Consider the following 21,781-nt stretch of genomic DNA (forward strand, 5'->3'; position numbering starts at 1 on the left):
CAGACAGGCGGGGAAATCCAATGCCAGCGTCTTTTGATGTGCATCACGTTACAGCCAAACAGCCGTTTTCACTCGAACAAATGTCGTACAAATTAAATAGACCTCTGTCTGCCAAGCGCTACTCATCATTAAAAGTCAAACATGATACTTCCTGCTTCCTATTTGTTGGAGTCAAAAAGTTTACAGTCATCTTCCCAGCAGGGAAGATCATCTATGCACCTAAAAAAAAAACAAAAAAACAAAAAAAAAAGGGCTTTTGTCATCGCTTGACGTCAACTGTCAGCCACCAAGCGCGTCTGATAAATAACTCGTTGGTCGGGATGACTGTGATTTACGGAATTACACGGTGAATTAAATCATGTTTACAACGGAAATTGCTCGGTTGGCTGCGATGGAAGCGCAGACAAAAGATGGAACACTTTGTGCCTCCTAGCGGGAACGCAAGATAATATTGTATATTTGTCTTCATTTTTTTGTATAATATTTGATGTCGTGAAGGCTCTGTGTTTATAAACAATAGTCACTATTGTCTCGAATGATCATGAGGTCAATCTTTTTTTTTTTTTTTTAATTGCAATCTAATGTATTATGTCCATCAGCTGCTGTTTTGTTGTTTTCATCTCGCAACACTAATGGATCATTTGGGCTCCAACTTAACACTATTATGAAGAAAAAAAAAAAAGTTAGCTTAATGCTAGTTTCCTGTGTTTTTGCATCATGTGAGGAGATAAACATCAAGGTCACAGATGAGCTACAGGCGGTCCAAATGCACGCACTCTTTTAAACAGCTTCACAAAAGCGGCCAATTGACATTTTAGCTTAAATAAAGCCTCATGTAAAGCGAACGAATGAAGTTTTGGTTAAAAGCGTCTTTTAGCTCCAAACCATTCCGCGTAAACGCTCCCTCAGAGTGTTCTCCCTCCAGTTTCCTCCCATTAAAACGCCATCTTCCCTTCACATGTCTCTCCTGGTGAATCAGCCATGAGAGGTAAATAAATGGCCTTTGGGGATGCGGCGGCCTTCTTGTCAAGACACATATCCACTGGAGAGCCGCTCGTTGTCAACTCCTTCCTCTGGGCCATTTCCTGCGCTCACTCCAATCTAATGGAGGAGCGCCTCCGCGATCGCCGTCCAGGTAATGCTCCCCAATCAAGATGCATTACAAGGACAAACGTGTGAGTGTGATGTCCACTGCAAGTGACACAAGACTGAAGAAATAAGCCCGCTCCCTTGCTGCAAATTGGATTGCCAATACGGCCCACAGATGTTGGGAGAAAGTGGAGAGAAAGACAATGGGGCAGAAAATAAGCCACTGTAATGACTCCACTTGGTAAACTAACACGGTATTGATCGCCTTCTCCTTCTTGTTTGTTTAGAAAAGCCTCATCCTCGCTAATAGCTGTCTGAGAGTGTAATCTCTCCCTTGCCCCCCCCCTCCCTCCCCCCCTTCCCCCTCCCCACATTATGTGGCTCTTTTCAGCGCGGAGGTCCAATGTGGCGCTGGGCTGAGAGCGCCCGCCGATTGTTTGCTAATGTTGACACCTGCCAGAGCCGGCTCGCTCTATTCGGGGGCCCGCCGAAGCCTTCGACGGGATGCCCCCACCGCCCCCCCACGACCTCCTCCCTCAAACCGCCTCCCAACACCACTCCGCCACCCCTCTTTAGCCAGATTAAGCGCAGGGTTGCCGGGGTCACAAATCAGCGGACTCCCTCTGAAGTTGGGAGGCACCGAGCCAGAGAGCGAGAGGAGTCAAAGGGAACGTCGCAGAGGGGAGGGACACGGGGAGGGAAGACGGATCAAGACTGACAGTCTATTGTCCACTCAAAAGGACGCGAAGAATGTATGTTCTTGGTTGCTGGCCTCCTTCAAAAGTATATCAACACAGGCGCCCGCTTGAGCACAATACACGTTTCGTAAGGACGTACTTTTTTTTACTTTCTGTTTGTTTTCACGTATATAGAAAAAATACATTACAAAGGAATTGTAGGGACCAATGGATAACACTGGTCACAACACGTTTTGCTGCCAAGATATTTTAAATAGTTTTAGGGTATTTTCATGTTGCTGAATCTGAAAATGTTTTTTTTTTCTCCAAAATTGGCGCTAGTTTTTAAGTTATTCCATATTCTCGTGTAACATTACTAAGAATGCACAAGTTATGACATTGCTATTCACTCACAATTTCGATGAGGCTGCATCTGTTACGCAGTTTTTCATTTTTGATACAATATCATGAAAAATGGCAATCATTATTGCAGAGAGCCTTCTACTGTAATTTGGGTATGCAAATCATGTTTCATGCAAAAAGTAAGCAACACATTTGAAAATTAGGCAATAGTAGTTAATAAAAGATTTTTGCCAAGTAAAAAGTGGTGATATCAAAGATCATCCACCACTTTTGGAATTGTCAACGCACATTAATTAATAAATTATTTAATTGTCAAAAATAGCAATATTTAAAAAAAAAAAAAAAAAAAAAAAAAAACTAGAGCCAATTCAAACAAATGGACAGCAGGACAAAATTACCCAGAAACCATTAAAATATCACTGGCACTTGATAAAAAAATAAATTAATAAATAAACGTTTTTTTTTGTTGGCTAATGTAATAATTCAAAGAACATTTTGCGGATTAACTTGTTCAGATCATGCAAAACCACTTCAACCGAATTTCATGTGCAAACTTTTTTGTGGACTTATGGAAAATCGTCACCGGCTAACATGATTTCAGCAATGAGAATTTTGTCATTTTTTTAGTTTAGCAGGATTACACAAAACTTTCAAATTCGGTAGTTTGTTATATTTTCACTTTAATATAGTGTTATAAAAGAAAAATCTCATTAGATTCTCCTGCATAAAGAAGACAGGTATCATTATCAGCTAACGTCAAGAGGAGAAAAAAAGTTTTTGTGAACAGAAAATACTGTATCATAAAGCATTGTTTGGAATTTAGAGTGCAGAGTAGACAAAAACATTTTTGTCAAAAAAGTGCGTATTTAGTTGAAACTCTTAATGATCATCCAAGGAATGAAATATTAAACTTGGGACGGGAAATGATCTGTCTTTTGTTTGTTTATTATCATTTCCGCTCAAGCTAGTGAGTTGTAACCATTCATTCATCTTTTTAGTGGGGATCCGTTTTGACCAATTACAGACATTTTATGCACAGGTTCAGATTTTAGACTCATGTCGTAACTTTTTACAACAATTTCTACACCTGTCTTGTGGGTTTGGAAATAAGTACACGTGATGAAATATTTGATTGCTATTATGTCACAGTATTTTCTTTCTTATGATATTTAAGCAAACAAAGCAAAAAGAAAAAAAAAAGAAAAAATCAGCGTGGCCATGAGACACAGTGCCCTCCTCCCTGTTGCTCTTCCTTTGCAGATGTACATTAATGCAAAATTTCAACAAAAAAAAAAAGAAAGCGAGAGAAAAATAGAGAGGGTCCTGAGCAAAAGCAGAAGCGGCTTGTGTCTTTTTTTTTTTTTTTTTTGAGTGCTGCTGTCCAGCCTTATCGTGTCAGTTTGAAGGCCCCCATTCAAAAGTATTCATGCATCTGCCTTTGAGGCACAATGGCCGCGAGTTTATAAACTGTCTGCCCGGGCAGCCAAAGGCTTTGGTTCCTATTGTTTTGGCCCCCTTAATAAACTTTTCGGAGGAGTTCATCAACTCGCCTGAATAGCAAGTTTCAAGACAGAAAATAACAGAAAGGCCTTTTCTCTCCTCCCCACCTCTTTCTCTCCTCCCAGCGCGCAACAATGGCGAGAGGAGGCTGTCAGACATCACACAGCCTTTTTTTTTTTCTCGCTCTCTCTTTCCACGCCGCAATACAAGAAAAAAGTATCCACTCACAAAAGGAAAGAGAATGAAACCTCTTGAAATGGAGAAGGAAGACAATGCTACTGCTGTTTTTTTCACACAAACTGCTCAAGAGTGTATCGATTTTTTTTCTCAATGTATGTAAAATGTAAAGAGAATTCAAAATTGCTGCATCGATATGTTTTAGCAAAAAACAGGGTCTCTGATTTATTTTTTTTCATCAGTTTATGACCGTGTGGGGCTGAGTTATTAGAATTTGTAGTTTTAAGGCAAATCACAAAACATCAGGCTCTTGAACAAATGACATTGCAAGCAAGTTTTTCTTTTGTAATCTGTTCCCTTTTAACGTTTACACTGTGCAATATCTCTTCAACCTGCAATAATGGAATTGTCGACGACTTACATTATTGCACATTATATGCTGCACATGTTTTTTTTCCACTAAGTGGACAATTATTGCTACTGCTGAACTCAAATAGTATGTTTTTTTTTAAATTATTCTTACATTGGCTTGCCAACATTTCCTGCAGTATTTACGTTCTTTAAAACTGCACTTTTTTATCTTTTTTTTTTGGACTGGCAAAGTAAGAATTTTGTTGCTCAATGCGACCCTTTTTAAGAGCAAATGTCAAATGTTTGCTGTTAAGCTATCCGTATATAACAAACAATCATCACAATTAAGTGATGGCCCTCAGTTGAGTGGATATACATACTTCCAATTTAATTAGAAAATGGACAAAATCGTGAGGACAAATTCAGTTTTGAGGAAGCCCTGAAAATGGCCAAACTAACAAAAACATTTGCTCTGAATAGAAATGTCTGACTGTCTGTGTCTATCCAGGCATGGCTTCCTTTTTTTTTTGTGGGTCTGCTCATGATAGATAAGCCTACCAAATATCATGTAGCTAAATGAAACAGGCTTTTTTTTTTTTTTTTTTTTTTTAAACATCTGGCCTTAGAATTAGAAGAAAAAAACAAACTCTTAATCTTGCTTTGTCTTTTCAGTATGAAAAAAAAAATGACCAAAAATGACACTTGTTGTCTGCTCCAATGACAGTATGCAATAAAGTGTCATTTTGGCTGTAAGCCATTAATCCTCTGTTACACCTTTAAACTATGTGGCCAATGTTAAAAGTCCTAAATAGACATCTGCTTTAATTAATTTCATAGTCAATTAAAACAAGGCTCCACTGCATGCATGCTGCCCTGTTCGCCCGCTGGCGGCCGGACAGCCGTAATTGATGTAATAGCCGGTAAAGCGGGCGAGAAAAGCTTTGAAATAAAAGCTCACTCTGGTCCAATTCAACAACACCCCCCCTCCCTCCCCTCCCCCCTTCTTCTTGCAGTCCCCTCCACCATCTGACCCAAAAATGCCTTATTGGCTGCCCCCGGACCATGCCGCCTACTGTTTCCCACCGATGCTCCCAGCGCGCTCGAACACCCTAATTAGATGTGACAAGTTCAACGAGCCGCTTTCGCAGGAGGAAAAGCCGCTCAGGTTATGATTTCCGAGTCGGAGCCACAAGGGATCGTGTGGACAGCTGATTCCTGTCAGCCTCATTCATCTTCTCACAGCCAATTAAACATCAACGCTAACAAAGCGGACGACGATTAAACGCCTCCGAGGAGGCGAGATGGAAGGCTTGGCGGCGGGGAAGCGGACTGATTCATACTCAGAGCTGTTTCTCATATGATGTCCCTCTCAAGGGGCCTCCGTAAGCTACCCAAAATATTAGAAACAGATCTCAGTGTGATGCAATCCTCACAAACTGGGACCACAATAACAAACATGTTGATATATTAATAGCTCTCTGACAGTGTCCATGGAAATGGAACGTTATTATCGTGATACGAGTCTTGCATGGTATCTTCGTGGGTAGTGCAAGTGTGTGTGTATTATTTCATCAGTGGCAGATGCATCCACATCGATGAAATACTGTCAAAGGAACATTTAAGGACAAATTCAAGGATTTGCACGCGAGTTAACATAACATTTCATCGATATTGAGCAATATTTACTAAACACTGTGAAAAATATTTCTACCATGACAAAAAGTAAAATGGGTCCTGTTGTATGTAAGAAGTTAGTTGGTTGCCGAAACAAAGGACAACATGCTACTGTATGTTGAGGATTTACACCAAAAGGTTCCCCCTTACCTTCTGGCTTTGAAAATTGGTGTTTTAAAAATATATGCGCACAATTTATTTTGAACATTTGGAGGCCACCATCCCTAAGAGTTACAGGAATTATTTAATTGCAATGTCATTTTAGAATTTTTGTTACTAAATTCCTCCACCTGTTGTATTGCAGAACAGAATCTAGACCAAGCGGTTTGCACGCTTCCCTCACACATTGAGTTTCGGGGTTCGAATCTTGCCTCAGGCCTTCACGTGTGGAGTTTGGATGTTTCCGGGTATGCTCCGACTTCCTCTTTTGTTCCCAAAACATGCATGTTAGGTTCACTGAAGACTCTAAATTGTCCACAGGTGTGAATGCGAGTGGTTGTTTGTTTATTTATGCCCAGCGATTGGCTGGCGGCCAGTCTAGGGCGCACCCTGCCAATTGCGCAAAATCATCTGGGCTCGGCTCTGGCTCACCCGTGACCCTAATGAAGACAAATACCTGAGAGAATGGACGGTTGGACCATGACAAAAAGCAGGTTAGGAAGTTAGTGAAAATTGGAAAGGAAATCAAACACAGGCCCTAATGAAAGACGGCCTACGTTGTTTTGTGACAGGATACCTGGAGGGGGCGTCACTTCCTGTTTAATTGGTCTCACATGGCGTGAAGACCCCAAAGCGCGCTACTCCATCCAGAGTGTGCGAATTGAATTGTGGTCGGTAAATAAAATGATGTTATGAAACATCACAGGCTGGTGACATCACACAAACGCGTTGTGTCGTGCTCTTTGGGAGCAGGAAGTGTTAACCTTCAAGTGCTATGCCGACAATACGCGATCACAAGCCACCTCCCCTCCCCGTCGACGAGGGGAGAAATTGAATCCCTTTAAGTTATTAAGCAGGAAAGGATTATAAAAGGCTCTTTATAGAAATGAGCTAGAAATCCCCATGTCTTCCTCTGTGTACACTTTTTAAATTTCCCACAAGAAGCCAGGGAGGAAAGATTGGCCCTTTTCAAGCGGAGAAACCACAAGAGATGGGGGGGGGGGGACCTTTTTTTTTTTTTCGTCTTCTAGTCGACGTCCCACATGGTAAGCGCGCCACTTTAATTAATAGACAGCCTTGAGAGGTATCACTGTCAGCCGGGATAATGGCGGCAGAGTGTTTGTGCCCCCATGAATATTTGTGATGTGATCAAAGTCAAACGGCAGCGCAGAAGGAATATAAGCCTGCTCCCCCCTTTTATTTATTTTTTAGATATATATTTCTGTCGATGCTTAAGCCGCTGACACTGAAATGTCACTCCGGGTTCGGTGGGCCTATAAAACCACCCCCCTCTCACCAGTGCTCCTTTCATTTTTATGATTTACTGGACCCGACATGCTGCCATTCTTTTTTAAAACAATGTTTTAATAAATAGCTGTCATTACGCATGTGTAGCTGTCACCACAAAATAAAATCCCATCCATTTAAAGCAAGGACAAGCCTATTGTCCCAGGGCTGTATTCTCAATTATAGGACAAAAATATGATGCAACAACCCAATAAATGTTCATTATTATCATGTATTATAAGCATTTGTGGACTTTTTGTAATGTCTGAGATTTTATTTGGTTTGAAAATCATGCGGCTGACCTAACTGAAGCACTCGTGGGCCCTATTTTAGCCCACATGCCCTATCTTGAACTATATATGTGTGTGTGTATATATATATATATATATATATATATATATATATATATATATATATATATATATACTGTGCGTTCGCTTTAATTAACAGGTCGGACAGAGTAAGATCTTATGTAAAAAATGTTTTCAATCAATCCTGGACAGTGCATGTATTTTCATTCCTAAGAGTGTAACAGAACAATGTTTTGAATAAGAAAATCTTTTTTAATTTGACAAACCGAATCGAATTGTTACATTTTAAAATCAATGCATCCTTGAATCGTATCACACCCCATGAATCGAGGATCCATCGAATCGTCTTTAATGGGAGATAAACACCAGGTAAACATTGTTTCTTTGAAGTTAATTAACTCGAATGGTTTGTACTTTGGAGTGCTTTTACAGGGTGTTGCATTTGAATAAACATGACAAATGCAACAGCCGCACTACTTCGAATAACGTAAAGTCACTAAATTGAACCGAATTCCATTGTTAACGTAAACCGTATATCGTATGGAATCGCCTTGTGTGAAGCAATTTGCACCCTTATTATTATTATTATTATCATTATTATTATTATTATGATTATTATTATTATTATTATTATTATTTGGAGTCTGGTGTCGCCGCATGGTGCGACGTAAATTCCAGCGCGAAGTGTCTTGAGTGTGTGCGCGGGGCCAGGGGAGGTTAATCCGAGTTTAATGCAGTGAAGCGCAGCGCGGGGTCTGCGCTATGATGGGTATGTTATCTCTGCCCACCATTTGGGTGCTCTCCCCTCTCCGTTCCCAGCCAAGCCAAATAGCTCGCGCGGATGGAGTTGTGCTCTTTCTCTCTCTCACACACACTCTCTCTCCTTTTTTTCTCCCTCTCTCTTCTGCCGTCTCTCCTTCCTCCGCGCCCGAGGAAAGAAAACGTTATTAATAGCTAAATAACTCGCCCATACTTTCACTGAATCTCTCTCACACACTGTTCCAGATGGATTTGTTTGAAGTGCGCTCAAGTCCCCCCAACCACCCAAACCCCTGCATGTGCCCCCCCCACGTCCCCCACCACACTAACACACACATTTCACCTTCTCCATTCATTCAACGAGGTTTTACAAATGAAATATAGCTAATGTATACATTTATAAAAGGGAAGCTCGAACGCTCAATGTGCGTAAAAAAAGACGACCTGCAATCCAATAATACTTTGTTTGTGCCCACCACCAATTACATTTCAACCATTCTTGTGTGTTCCCCACCCCACGCCACTCCACCCCTCGCACCTCTCTGTCACTTCCCCTCCCTCAAACTGGGAAATAATCCCACCTGGCATCTGTTTAATTAGACTGAGGACCTCTGCTAATCCCGCGATTTGCTCGAGTGTCCATCGCCTGTCGCCGCGTGCGTCACTTGCACGTGTGGCAGATGTGCATCATGAAAAAAAAATACAATGATGATAGATGGTTGCATGCTCCACGACAATGTAACATAATGAACTGCACAAAAATGCCTTGTTATTCGTATATATTTGAGTTTGGTTTCATTTTTATGTGCATTCTTAGAAACATATTGCTTCATGAGAGGCCGCATTTCCGTAAACAATGTAAAAAATGTGTAACACTATCACATTTCAAGTAGTTTGTTTAGTTTTATTTTTCTAAATCAACAAAGAAATTATCAGATATTTCATTTTCAAATATGTAAACAAGATAATTAATATCTCTAAAGACGAAAACATGTTTTTATAACAACAACAAAATAATAATCATGATAACGTTATTCTAATATTGTATTTCATTTTATTTTGTTATTAATTTATGTTTTAATTATTTGTATTGCATTTTTCCATGTACAAAGAAGGTAATCTTTAACCAATATATATATTTTTAAACAATACACGACTACAGCTGTCAGTGCTATAAGACTAATATGTCAATTATTTTGTTTTTTTTTACCCTGACAATCTATCAAATAAGTTTAAAATATTTATGAACAGCCTATGATTTTTTAGAGTTAAATATTAAGTTTAAAGAATTTTGTTATCAATATCCTGCTCCGTTGTGCAATAAATACAACTAAATGCCTCGCATTACAGTGTTTTTATTCTACGATTAAAAAAATTAAGAAAATACAAGCATATGTCAATTTCAAGGAGTTAAACAGGCCTACATCTGTGCTTTGTGTTTGTCTTGTAAAATTGGATATCAGAACATTATGACACTTTAATTCTGCATCGTAAAATGTGTTTGTTTTCTGCATAATGTTATTGTTATTTTGGGAATTCTATTTTGCAAGAACACTCGGTCCTATTAAAAAATGATAATAATTTTTGGGGGGCGTACAAATAGCCTCGAAACTACATTTTGTACGGCCCTGCTCTCCACCCTCTGATCTGTCATTAAAAGAAAGAGACACGACTGTAATGTGGTTAGCAGTTTGAGCAGCCATTTTTAATGAACTCTAGATTAGAGCTGGGATAAATCCGTGATGTAACCTCCCAAAACACACACAATAAACAACTCGATAAATAAATAAGAAGGACTTAAAATCTGGAGACGCCAAAAAAAAAAAAAAAGTGCCGAGCGAGGAGTGGATGAAAAAAAAAGAGCCCTCATGAATGTTTTTTGCCCAGGGCAAGCCACGATGTGAGCTCGGCTCTGAGATGAAAGTGAAAAGAAATAAAAGGCTGCGTTTAATCTGCTTGAAAGCCCCTCTCCGCTCGTATAAGGGGGCCGCGCAACGCCGCGCCGCGCCGAGTCGCGCGCCGCCAGAGTGAGCGGCTGATTGGGGATAAATACATTTGTGAGCGTGCCTGCCAGCTATTACACCCGGTGTGAACACGTAGTCACCTATTCAGGCGAGCCTCGTCTCCGCTGCTCCGCGCTAATAAGTATTAACATTATGATTATTATTTAAAGCCATCTCGTCTTGCCTGCTTTTTATAGCCACTTAATTCTCTCCCTGATTTCAAAACACAAGCACAACGCGGGCAAACAGCAGGCAGAGGAATTGCGGGATGTTTTTTGGGGGGGCAAATACACGTGGTCAAGCGACACTTGGAGCAGATTTTTTTTTTCTTGTGAAGCGTGGCGTGGCAGGCGGGAAAATAAAGACAAATAGAGAGAGCGTTTTCACGCTATCAACTGATTCCACTCCATCGGGGCCATTATATGAAATTACAAAACTATCGAGCAGCGGGGCGTGCTGAATAATTCATTTCCTTTTTTATGGGTCCCCCTTGCCCTTTTGTGCAAAGTTTCCTGGCGTTTGTTGGAAGGAGAATGGACGTGCCATGCAGTGCGGCGTTTCGAGCTGCTCTTGCTTTCCAGGGTTTTGCTTTTGTGGCTCCGTGGAAAAAGAAAAGTGTCAATGGAAGGGAGGTTTGTTGAGGATCATCTTCAAGTTGAAAAAGGGAGTATAGCTGCGTGGCCTAGATTGTTATTTGTAGCAGATTGGAACCCAATCCCTAAACGCGCAGGCTGGCTCGTTTTAGGTTTGCGTTATTACGCACGGGGTGACTAAAGAAGCCGGTTGAAAATGCAAAGACGGCAGGAAATTATTTCACTGTATTAATTTTTTTTCAAAAGTGTATTATATACTCAGTCTATATATTTTTTAAAATTGATCCCTCTAATTACAGCAATTTCAAACACTTTTTAAACTTTTGAAATTATTTAACTATTTTGCCAATTTAGGCTACTTTTTAATACTTTCAATATTTAAATTGCATCCCTATGCTACAGCTATGTTCAAATTTAGGAGGGTTGCGTAAATACGCACAAGTCACCAGCAAACCCTGTCTAAATAATTGAAAATTATGATTTATATTCAGGATATCTTTTCATAAAGCATGTTTATTTCTTTACTGTTGGGCATTTTTTCTCACGTGAATTCACATGCGCATATGTTCCATGTCCAAATGTTGAGTGTTAGTGTAATTATTCCTGCGCAATCAAGAAATTCGGTTGGAATAATTGAATATAGATACGAAATGTTGAATATGTGTAATTAGCATTACGTACAGTAATGCCTATTTTTTGTTTTTAAAATTTTTTCCAACTTATCACAAATATAGCACAGTTATCAATTGCACGGTTGCGATAAATCACCATTCGATTCCAATTGAAGTAAGAAAATATAACAAATCTTTATCCTTTATCTTATAATATAAAGATGCGCACAATTACATTAGAAATAAAGTATCAGTATATATTTGTTGTTGATTTTTATTATTATTACTACTTTTCTCCACAGAATGTATGTGATGAATCTCCCTTCCAATCCATCTTAAATTACAAAATATTCCAATGATTTCCCCGATGCATGGCTAAAAAGTGCATTTGACTGCAAATAGACCAAAAAAATCCACAGAGCAACATTAAAAATAGAAACATTTATCCTGAATTAAACGAGCAACAAACCACACACTCAAAACTAACAAGTGGTGAAAATGTGACCGTGGGTCAGCAGCGGTGGGGGGGCTTTCTTTGCCAGGCGGGGGGTTAGGAAGGGGGTGGGCTGGGGGGGGGGGGGGGGGGGGGTCAAAGCAGCACAACGCGAATGAATGGCTGAACGTGTGACTGAATGAGGCGCAATTGGCCAACACAAATTAATTTCCTGCCGCTAAATACCTTCGTGCCAAGGCTCTCATAAATAATGGAGTGAATGAGCAAAAGGAATCAAGTCCCACGAGGACGCCTCGGAGGAAGTGCATTTGGACATATTTGGGCAAATCTTCCCATCCGAGCCAGGAGGAGGCTGACAAGACATGCAAGTGGTAGATAGAGAAGCCATTAAGGGCCCATAAGGTTGCTAACTTACATTTATCACCGAGGATGCCATCGATGCTATGCTTTGTTTTCTTTTCTCCGTCTTCATCCTTCTTATCACAGTCATCCTCGTCATCTTTTTTGCCAAATCGGGCCCTCAAAACGCGGCTGATGGAGCTCACTAATGGCAACAAGAAGGTAAATGGGTGATTAGCCCTTCCAACCCACAACACAACCATGATCATCTCATTTGAAGAAGGACACTACACAAAAGTCAAGCATATTTTGCAGGCATATTTTTTTCTCCTCTTTTTTTTCTTTCCATCAAGCAGTTATGACGACAAGCGATGCTGCACTTCTAGGCTCCTATGATAAGGTTGTTAAAAGAAGAATTGCAGCTTACCAGATGAAGCCTCACCTGAAGGAACTGTGCTTCTGTCGCACACCCCGTCCTTCAGCAGCTTATCCCGGATCTCCCAGCTGAACATGCCCGGGTTCTCTCGCTTGTACTCCTCGATCCGCTTCTCCACGTCGGGAGTGGCCACCTGCTGCAAGTTGCATGGACAGAAGGGTGGGGGCTATTTAATTGGAGACATTTCATGGTGGGATATGACTTCAGAAACTGCATGAAAAAAAAACACAACTTGTATTTTATGGGGGCTAAAAAAAAGTCATCTCATATAAATGAGTGACATTCATGGTAACTATATAGCAAAACAAAGCAAGCAAGTTGTTAGCTCCAAAACACTTAGTCTGTTGTTTTTGCTTATATATTTATTGTTTGTTGAAAATCTGGGGAAGCATTTTCATATTGGCAAAACTTGAAAAAATCTGTTGAATTACCCTATTTAAAAATTCCATCATAGTTTTTTCCTTGATTCCTTTTTTTTTTTTTTTTTTCTTTTTAACCATTAATGGTCCCGGGTCAAAAACACTTAAGTATTGGTATTTCAGGTAAAATTTCAAAATAATTACTGCAGTATCACTCACTTTTCCTCATGTAAATGAAAAAAATATACATATGTCATAATTACAAAAAAATAAAATAGACATACTTTCAATTTAGAACCACCCTAATTAACTGATGGCCATTATTATTTAATTGTGTTGGTGTCCCTAATGTTGTGACTGGTGACTATTACATGTTATAATAACAACTATTATTATGATTTGTAAATTTTGTTATTGGACCAATATTTATTAACCAAATGAAATTTTAAAATTTGAAAATAAAATTAGCCCATAACGTAGTAAAATATGACCATTTACTGATTGAATCAATATTTTGTAATTAACACACAGTGTCATATTTGATTGTGGAGGTGCACGTAAATGCTATATGGTCAGTTTATGTATGACTAACAACATGTATATTCAGGACCAATTAAAATATATTAGAAACTAAAGCAATTATTATGCAGTAAATATGCCGCCGCTATTGGCTTTTATTGTCACGTGGTGCAAATACACAATGTTATGGGCGTTAAATATTACTAGTTTTATCTTACATAGTCTGGCAGGAAGCCTGCAACAATATTCTTAATATACACACACACACAAACACATTATATATATATATATATATATATATATATATATATATATATATATATGAATTATATATTATATAAATAGTGACGATATTCTGTTGCATGCCTGGTATTCCCTTGGAATGCAGGTGTAGCCTACTTAATTTAAATGTATACGAAAGAATATTTCGATCTTGATATAATTGCATGTTAAGGGCGAATAAATATCTAGCAGTCTACTAAGTGAAATTGTATTGATTCTTGTAAATGCTGTTGTACTGTGCTAGTGTAGCTAATGTTATGGCCCATCTCAACAAACCAATTACACAAGCAAATAAACGGACAAATAGTACCAAACGAGGAGTGGATGTTTAAGTGTTTCCTTAAGTCATTATGGCCATACACCTTTTGATGCTATAGCATTGGCTGCAATTGAAGCGCGCAGGTGTACCTAATATTGTGTCCACACAGTGCACACATTCCTGCATTCGTCGCCCCCACGCACACTCACCCTGGGCTTGCTGCCCCCGATGGCTCCCGGGCGGATGGAGCCGGTCTCCTGGTAGCGGCACAGGATCTTGGACACGCAGCCGTGAGACACGCGCAGTTGTCGCGAGATGACGCACGGCCGGATACCGTGGTGGGCCATCTCCACGATCTTGTGGCGGATGTGGTTGGGCAGGGGCCTCCCGTTGATGAACACGCCGCCCAGCTGGTTGACCCGACCTTGGCCCAGTGGGGTGGACACTGCGTGGGCAACAACACACTCGTGTAAACACAACAACAACAAAACCACCCAGCGTGTTTCATTTCCTTTTTTTTAATTTGATGCGCAGATTCAGCGTGTCGCGCAACACGCATGCACCCGAGCCGACTCCACGCGCTCCAATTCCACGAGTGGAGAGAGCCAGTGAAGAGGCTGACACTTTGCCACCTTGATTATTCCTAGTCATGCTGTCCAAATATTGATGTGATCCTCCAACGTTTCTCCCGTGGCTTATTTGCCATTTGCAGCAGCGGCCCTCTCGAGCAAATCTACAAGCAACTTGCAAAGCCGCGCGCGTGGAGCCAACCCGTTGTGTGCGTGTGTTTTCTTTCGCCACTTGAGCACGAACGCGGCCCTAATGGGAAAACGGTTGCCATAAATGCATGCAAATACAAAAAGTGGTCTTCAGATTCATCCTCCTCATCGTCCCACAGCCGTATGCTGCAGACAGCTTGAGTGTGCGTGGGGAGTTGTCGCCAAATTAACAATTAGATTGCCTCTTTTGGCCGCACCGAGCAGTAATGTGTCTCTTTTATTGTTATTAAAACAGACACTTGTGTTATTGGGGCTTACGACTGAAAAAAAAAGCCAATTTGTGCTCAGATTAAATGTTCTTTTTGGGACGAAATTGATGAACATTACAGGAAATAATGCATAACGTTTTTTTTCATATTTATAAAAAACAAAAGAAGTTTAAAATTACTTACGTGAAACAATAATCCAAATAGTAAATACACGTGACTTTAACGTATATGAAAAAAATGCGTTGATGTGTACAAAAAAAAACACGAAATTGATACTAAAAACCGTTTGGTACTATGATTGCCAAATATTTTTTCATAAATATATTTTTTTTAAATAATAACGAACGAGTCTAAAATTATTTATTTATGTTTGCAAAACGTTAATTTATCTGGAATGAGGTACAGACAAAGGCCTTTATGGTCATGTGATATGGTGAATTTATATCAGCATTAAAGGTATGCTTGAATATAATTGATTTGCGTTTTAAATGTCTTGTTTTAAAAAGAAAACATTAATTGTTCCGTGTTTTCTTTTAATCTTAATATTAATTAAACACGTGACCTTCGTCTTTCTTTCTTTCTTTCTTTCTTTCTTTCTCCAAACAACAAACGTGCAGGTGACATTCACGCAAATGTCTCGAACCCGTCCCATAAAGTTTCCGTGTGCGCTCACCTTCCAAAGGGAAGCCGGTCCGTGGGTAGTTCTGACCCGGCGTGGGACGCATCATCCGAGGCACTGTTCCGGGTAAAGTAGCCATCCTGCAGCTACTCACTCAGGAGCACCACCACACAAAACAAACAACAAGATGGACTCGAAGCTGCTCTCACAAAGTCCAAAATGCAGAGAATGTCTTAGTGGGGGGGGGTTAAAAAAAACTCAAAATGAAAAACTATGCAGCGAAATTCCAATCCCAGGTGCGGTTCAAGCGAGGTTCACGTACGAGGAGGGATGGGGGGCAGTAATTAAAAGTAAAACAGCAGTGATATAATTGCAAACTAATGATCGTGAGTCAAGAAGGCAATTGAGAGTTTGGCAAAAGCAGGCCCTCTTGTCCCCTTGGTGCATTTGGCGTGAGTGTAATGTCTGCTGGCTGCGTGGAAGTAGTTGAAGTGGGCAACTTTGGTGCACACGTCGTGGGAGGAGGCAGCCGCGTGTTCCCATAGGCTGCCGTGGCCTTCTTCTTTTCGCACTCAAAGCTAGTGGGCTCAGCCTGCACACCCGCCGACCAATCACAGGACCGCGTTGGACTTTTTTAATTCACTGCTGCTACCACCATCATCATCATCATCATCCTCATCCTCGTCGTCATCATCATCCCCAGCAGCTTCCTCATCCTCCAGCACAAGAGCCTGCACACAAGAAGCAACTATTCCGTGGAAATGTTATTTTGAAGTGACTATGAATACACTCTTTTCATATGTCTTATGTCATTTCAATTAAATTGACATCTTTATTATTCGCATGAAATGTGTTAAGTGAAAATAATTATGAAGAGGTTTGTAAAAAAAATGTTGCTTGCGAAATACTGAGTATCAAACAGCGAGTTTAGTTCTTTTTGTATTATTTCATATTAAATCCATTCTGAAGAAATTTCATTTAGTGTTTAAAAAAACGTGACTAAAAACACTAGGTAGCACATTATAATTACATCGATAATAGTTTTTATGGTTGATCAATTAAATGTATACAATTTTGTGAAAGTATCTAAAATAAATTAAGTCAGCATTTTCGTGCAATTCAAAATTCGTAAAAATGTCAGTTTTTGAACTGTCAATCATTGAGTACAATTTTGAAATATATTTTTATTCGATAAGTAAATTGATATTTGCAACATTTTGGGAGCTACTATAGACAACAGGTTGACCTTCCCCGGAGAGTAATTACTTCATATTTGAATAAATACATTTATAATTTTGTTTTGTGTGCGTGTGTGTGTGTGTATACGTGAGACACCACGTTGTGTGTGTCAATTGCGTGCACAGGCACTCCTGGTGGAGGGCAAATTTTCACAAAACATTTTTCGCCAGCAACAATTAGGGGAGTGTGCTGGGGGTGAAATGGCGATTTCACATATGCAGATGCAGCGTGAGCCGGGGTGGGGTGGGGTGTGTGTGTGTGTGTGGGGGGGGGTGTTACAAGAGCTCGTCCTGACCCTTCGAATTGCGTTGCCCGAAGAGAGAAGCGGGCAGGGGGGTTCATCCAAGCATCAATCATGTGACAAGCATACAACAGTGCTGTCATGGCAAGTTAATGTTGGTTTTACAAGGAATCAACACTTATATGTTGTAAAACAGATATGTACAGCCTCCTTTTCTTTTTTTTTAAGCTACATGCACTATAGCGCTGACTCGTGTCACTGGTTACAAAGTACAATGCAACTATATAAATCTTGTCATAAAAGTGTAAAAAGAAGCTAACGGCTGTTTGTATTCACCAATGATCACCAGGTGTGTCGTAAAAAAAATATTCCATTTTATTTCAGGGGTCTGAATTTTTTTCTAAATATATATATATATATATATATATTACTTTTATGCCCAGCTCAGCCTAACGGGTGTAGTTTTCTTTTTTTGGTATTTTCACAGACAGGCCCAATTGGAAAGGGGTGTTTGCACAGATGTGGGAGTGAACAAAGCCAACTTGATTTCCAGTCAAAGGAAGCGGCTCCTCTCGTTCCTTTTGAAATCAGCAGCGCTCATGTGCACACGTTAACATTGCAGAAGGAGAAACAGACCCCGGAGTGCATTCAGAAGATTGACACACACGTGCAAAGCATGTCTACAAGAAACAGCAAGCAGACCTTCACACGTGGATGACATTAAGTTGGCCAGGACAATCACAGATCACCACTGTGAAGTGTGCACGGGGGAGAACACCTTCCGACCAGATCATTCGCGTCCACTTGTGAACACTGCACGCCAACAGCTGTGCCACAGCCAAGGCGGATGATTTGAAAAATATAATAAGGATGATACTAATAATAATGATATATTCAATGAATTGATTTGGACAGTAGTTCAGAGGGTTCACGGCACACGATTTATGAGTGAACGACAATGACAACCAGCATACATTCGAGGAGCTCAAAATCTTTCTGTTTGCCCTCACCCAAATTGTCGAACATCACCTACACCACAATTTAAGATCAGATGGACTAAAGATTTATCTACTTTCAATAACCAAATTGTGGGGCACACCCGAGGCATGTAATAGAAAATGTCTTGGATTTGTTGGCAAAATGTGTTTTGCCAAATTCCCAAACACAGTAAACAAGACTTGCCCCACCACAAAAATGAAGATCTGGCAAATTATACGCAATGAGCACATACTCTGTGTTTGAAATTAGATCCCATTAGATTCCTTTGCCATATTGAGCTGAGCAGTCAGAACAGAAATATGTCTGACCAATGAGTTGTTTGGAGCGCACATTTTTGCTTTTTGCCATCACTGTTGCTGGCATCACAAGCAAAAAAACTTGCAAAAAGCCAAAGAAAATGCACAAAATGTAAGCGAATCATTAAAGAACCTGCTAAGGTAAAATAATTGTCTTTGCAATTTGACACACCACAAAGTCTTGTTAACAACCCTGCCAAATGTAAATAAAAAAAATATATCTATATCGAGAAATACAAGCCTTTGTCTCCCCTCTCAAACGCTTTGGGCGTGTCTACTGAATGCATAAAAACCAGGCAGGCCCGGCTAAAATAATAACATGTTTGAGCTACGAAAATCATATGTGGTGCCTTAAATATTTCCAAGCGGATCATTGCGTGGCTTTCCATACTTCAACGAGAGGCGTTAGCCATCACCTAGCATCTGCGCTAACTGCGTCACCGAGCAGCTCAGGTTCTTATGTATTAGAGGAGGGGGGACTCATCGCGGACATCCAAGTGCATCACTGGGCGCCATTTTAGCCACGCCCCAAAAATTCGAATTTAAGAAATGATGAAAAATCTGCTGTCAATCTTTTAACATTTTATCAAATATTTTCACACGTGTAGAGCCTTTTTAGAAACAAATATCGGAATTATTTCAGTGCACATGCCATTGTTTTGACATTTCACCTGTAATGAATTATCTGCACGTTATCTTACAAAAAGGCTTCTTAATGTACATTTATATTTCCACAAGTACATGTTAAAAAATGAGGACACAACTATATCTTCACTTATTTTATACTTACTTGGACCATAGAACAGCCCGTGAGAAAATTTGATCTTTTACACCATCTCATTCTTAAATCCTCAGAGGAAAAAGCCCCAAAACAAAACAAAAAAAGCAGTAAATGCTAATAATATATGATAATTAACATTTTCTTGGTCATATTTTCTCCCGGCCCTGGAAGGACTGATTTCAGATAATTAAGTGTCCAAAAGCGAAAATGTGAAATGTTTTTGTTCCAAGTCTTGATTAGATGCACTCAACAAATTTGGAGAGTCTGTGTTCACATTTCCTGGAATAACGTGTTCAAATGCTAATAATGACTTGAAAAAAATTGGAGTGCTTGCATATAAAGAAGAGGGGAGAAAAAAAGAGCAGCCTTATTATACATTTCACAGCTTGTTAGCCATGTTCCTTTCAAGCTCATCAATTCTTCATGCATTCTTGGGGTTTGGAGCTCCTTGTAGTGGAATTGTGTCCACTAGTGGGCGACTTGAGTTTTTTTTTTTTTTTTTTTTCCTTCCTCTTTTTCATCTTTCTCTGTCATGTGAGCGCACAAACACTCCGCAATCTTATCTCCAACTTCAAACGGCTGCGTCTTCCTATTTGCGTCACAGCAAATTAGCAAAGTTTCTTGTTCTGCTTGTAGGTGTCATGTTTTATCTTCATATTGTTCAGTACAAAGCAAAGTAGAAGAAAGACACGCCATGAAAAGATGTTAAATGGCTTTGTGTCGTTTGTGTGGAGATAAAAAAAAAGAAAAAGGAGGGGGCATTGTTTCAGTTTCTTAACTGTCTGTCATACAAATGGAAAAGGAAGGTAACCGCTGTTGATATGAAAATGGGAAAACTAGAGATCTTATATCCACCATGACGTTTGGCAGAGGGATGATGACTTTAAATGTTTCGTTTTGTGAATCGTCTCAGCATGGATGAGAGGGCGCCTCATATCATTGCTGAGCTTCTCACACTGGCGTAACTCAGTGCAATTGTTGTCTTGTTGTTCTTCATGTTTTTTTTTATTTACTCTTTATTAGTCTTATTGTTACAAAGTTATTGTTGGATGTAAGTCCTCCAGAGCCAGCACATAAAACAGCAAATCTCCTCCGCGGCAGCAAATAGAAAGCCGTTTTGTGTGCGGACAAAAATTCCTCTTACACGCACGCTTCTTCCAATCATAACTCGAACAGCGGCTGCCAGATTTTTGATTGACATGGCAAAAAATAAAATTTTTCCTCGATGTTTTTTTTTTTTTTTCGTGGAAAAAACCCCCAAATCAATTAGTTTGTAGAAAATAGACAGACCAAAGAAAACAAACGACTTTTTCAATGGAGAAGTTGTTGTCTTTTCCCCCTCCTCACTTAAAGCACAATAAGTGTTTGTTTAGTGTGTTATTTTTTTCATAATAAAATATATGTTCACTTGTTTTTATATTGTGCTGCATTTAGTTTCAAACAAAGACTGATTAAGATTTGAAAAAAATATATATATATATCATGAAATTTAACTATAATTTGGATTATGGGACAGATTAATGGAATTCCCATTCATTTCAATGAGAAAACTTAACTTGATTTACAAATAATTTGCGTTTTGTGACTGGTCCCAATTGCAATAAATAGGTAAAACTAGAGGTACCTCTGTATTTAAATTTTATGTGTTTATTTAAAAAATGTTGAGATGTGTTCAGTGCTTAACTGCAGTCCACATTGTTTTGTGAGGCACGAAAAGTTGAAATGAGAATGTCACACAATTGTCTGAATGCTTTTTGCTATCTGATTTATGACTTACTAACTTGTTTGCACCACCATGCTTGTCCAGTAATTTATTTTAAAATTTGTCTGCAGTTAAAACTTTTTAGTAAATTCCCAACTCTAACCAAAGTCAATAAATTTAAAACACGAATGACTTTCATATTCATTCAAGGCTCATTGGCATTTATTTTAGAGTGAGCATAATCAAAGACCCAAACATTTATGTCTAATAAATCTGACATTGTTTTATGGAACACAAATGAATCTATTGTTAGCATGTGCATGTGTTATAGTAAAAAATATGAAAGAGAAGGACTTTGAAAAAAAAATAATAACACATTTTACACATCTTAAATCGCAATTGTAATATTGAGGGAAAAAAGAATTGAACTCGATTCAAAATTGTTCCGAAACACTATGTTGCAATAATTTGTTTAATGTCCATTTTTATGGCATTAGAATAGCACACGAAAAGACCCACCCGCAAAAAAAAATAAAAAAATAAAACTATATCCTTTACATGAGTTGTAGCGTTGTGATATTTGCTTATGCGGTGTAGGTTCAATGTTGATTTGTATATTTCCCCCCAAAATGTAACTCTTTCCAAATAGCATAAACTTTACAAGGTTTACTTTGAAGTCTGAGTTTCCACTTTATCTCAATCAATAGTTGTCCT

At 39.3% G+C, this 21,781-nt stretch overlaps 1 protein-coding gene across 3 annotated transcripts in view; it reads right to left on the minus strand.

The window, feature by feature from the left end:
- pax7a (paired box 7a) overlaps window positions 1–16,274 on the minus strand; it is a 55,355-nt gene extending 39,081 nt beyond the window's left edge. Inside the window, exons 1-4 of one of the 3 annotated variants that reach the window (XM_088308182.1) lie at window positions 15,864–16,274; window positions 14,412–14,647; window positions 12,790–12,919; window positions 12,424–12,552 (exon numbers count right to left, since the gene is read on the minus strand). In XM_088308182.1, the coding sequence (XP_088164308.1) occupies window positions 12,424–12,552; window positions 12,790–12,919; window positions 14,412–14,647; window positions 15,864–15,948 (580 nt within the window). In that variant the 5' untranslated portion in view covers window positions 15,949–16,274. Of the gene's footprint in view, window positions 1–12,423; window positions 12,553–12,774; window positions 12,920–14,411; window positions 14,648–15,863 lie in introns of all 3 variants that reach the window. The other 2 variants (XM_088308181.1, XM_088308183.1) reach the window with 2 other exon arrangements.
- Between the last annotated feature and the right edge of the window lie 5,507 nt (window positions 16,275–21,781).

This window comes from Idiotropiscis lumnitzeri, chromosome 11 (assembly GCF_059441095.1).
Source record: "Idiotropiscis lumnitzeri isolate Australia: NSW breed Sydney's pygmy pipehorse chromosome 11, RoL_Ilum_1.0, whole genome shotgun sequence".
Taxonomy (NCBI): Eukaryota; Metazoa; Chordata; class Actinopteri; order Syngnathiformes; family Syngnathidae; genus Idiotropiscis; species Idiotropiscis lumnitzeri.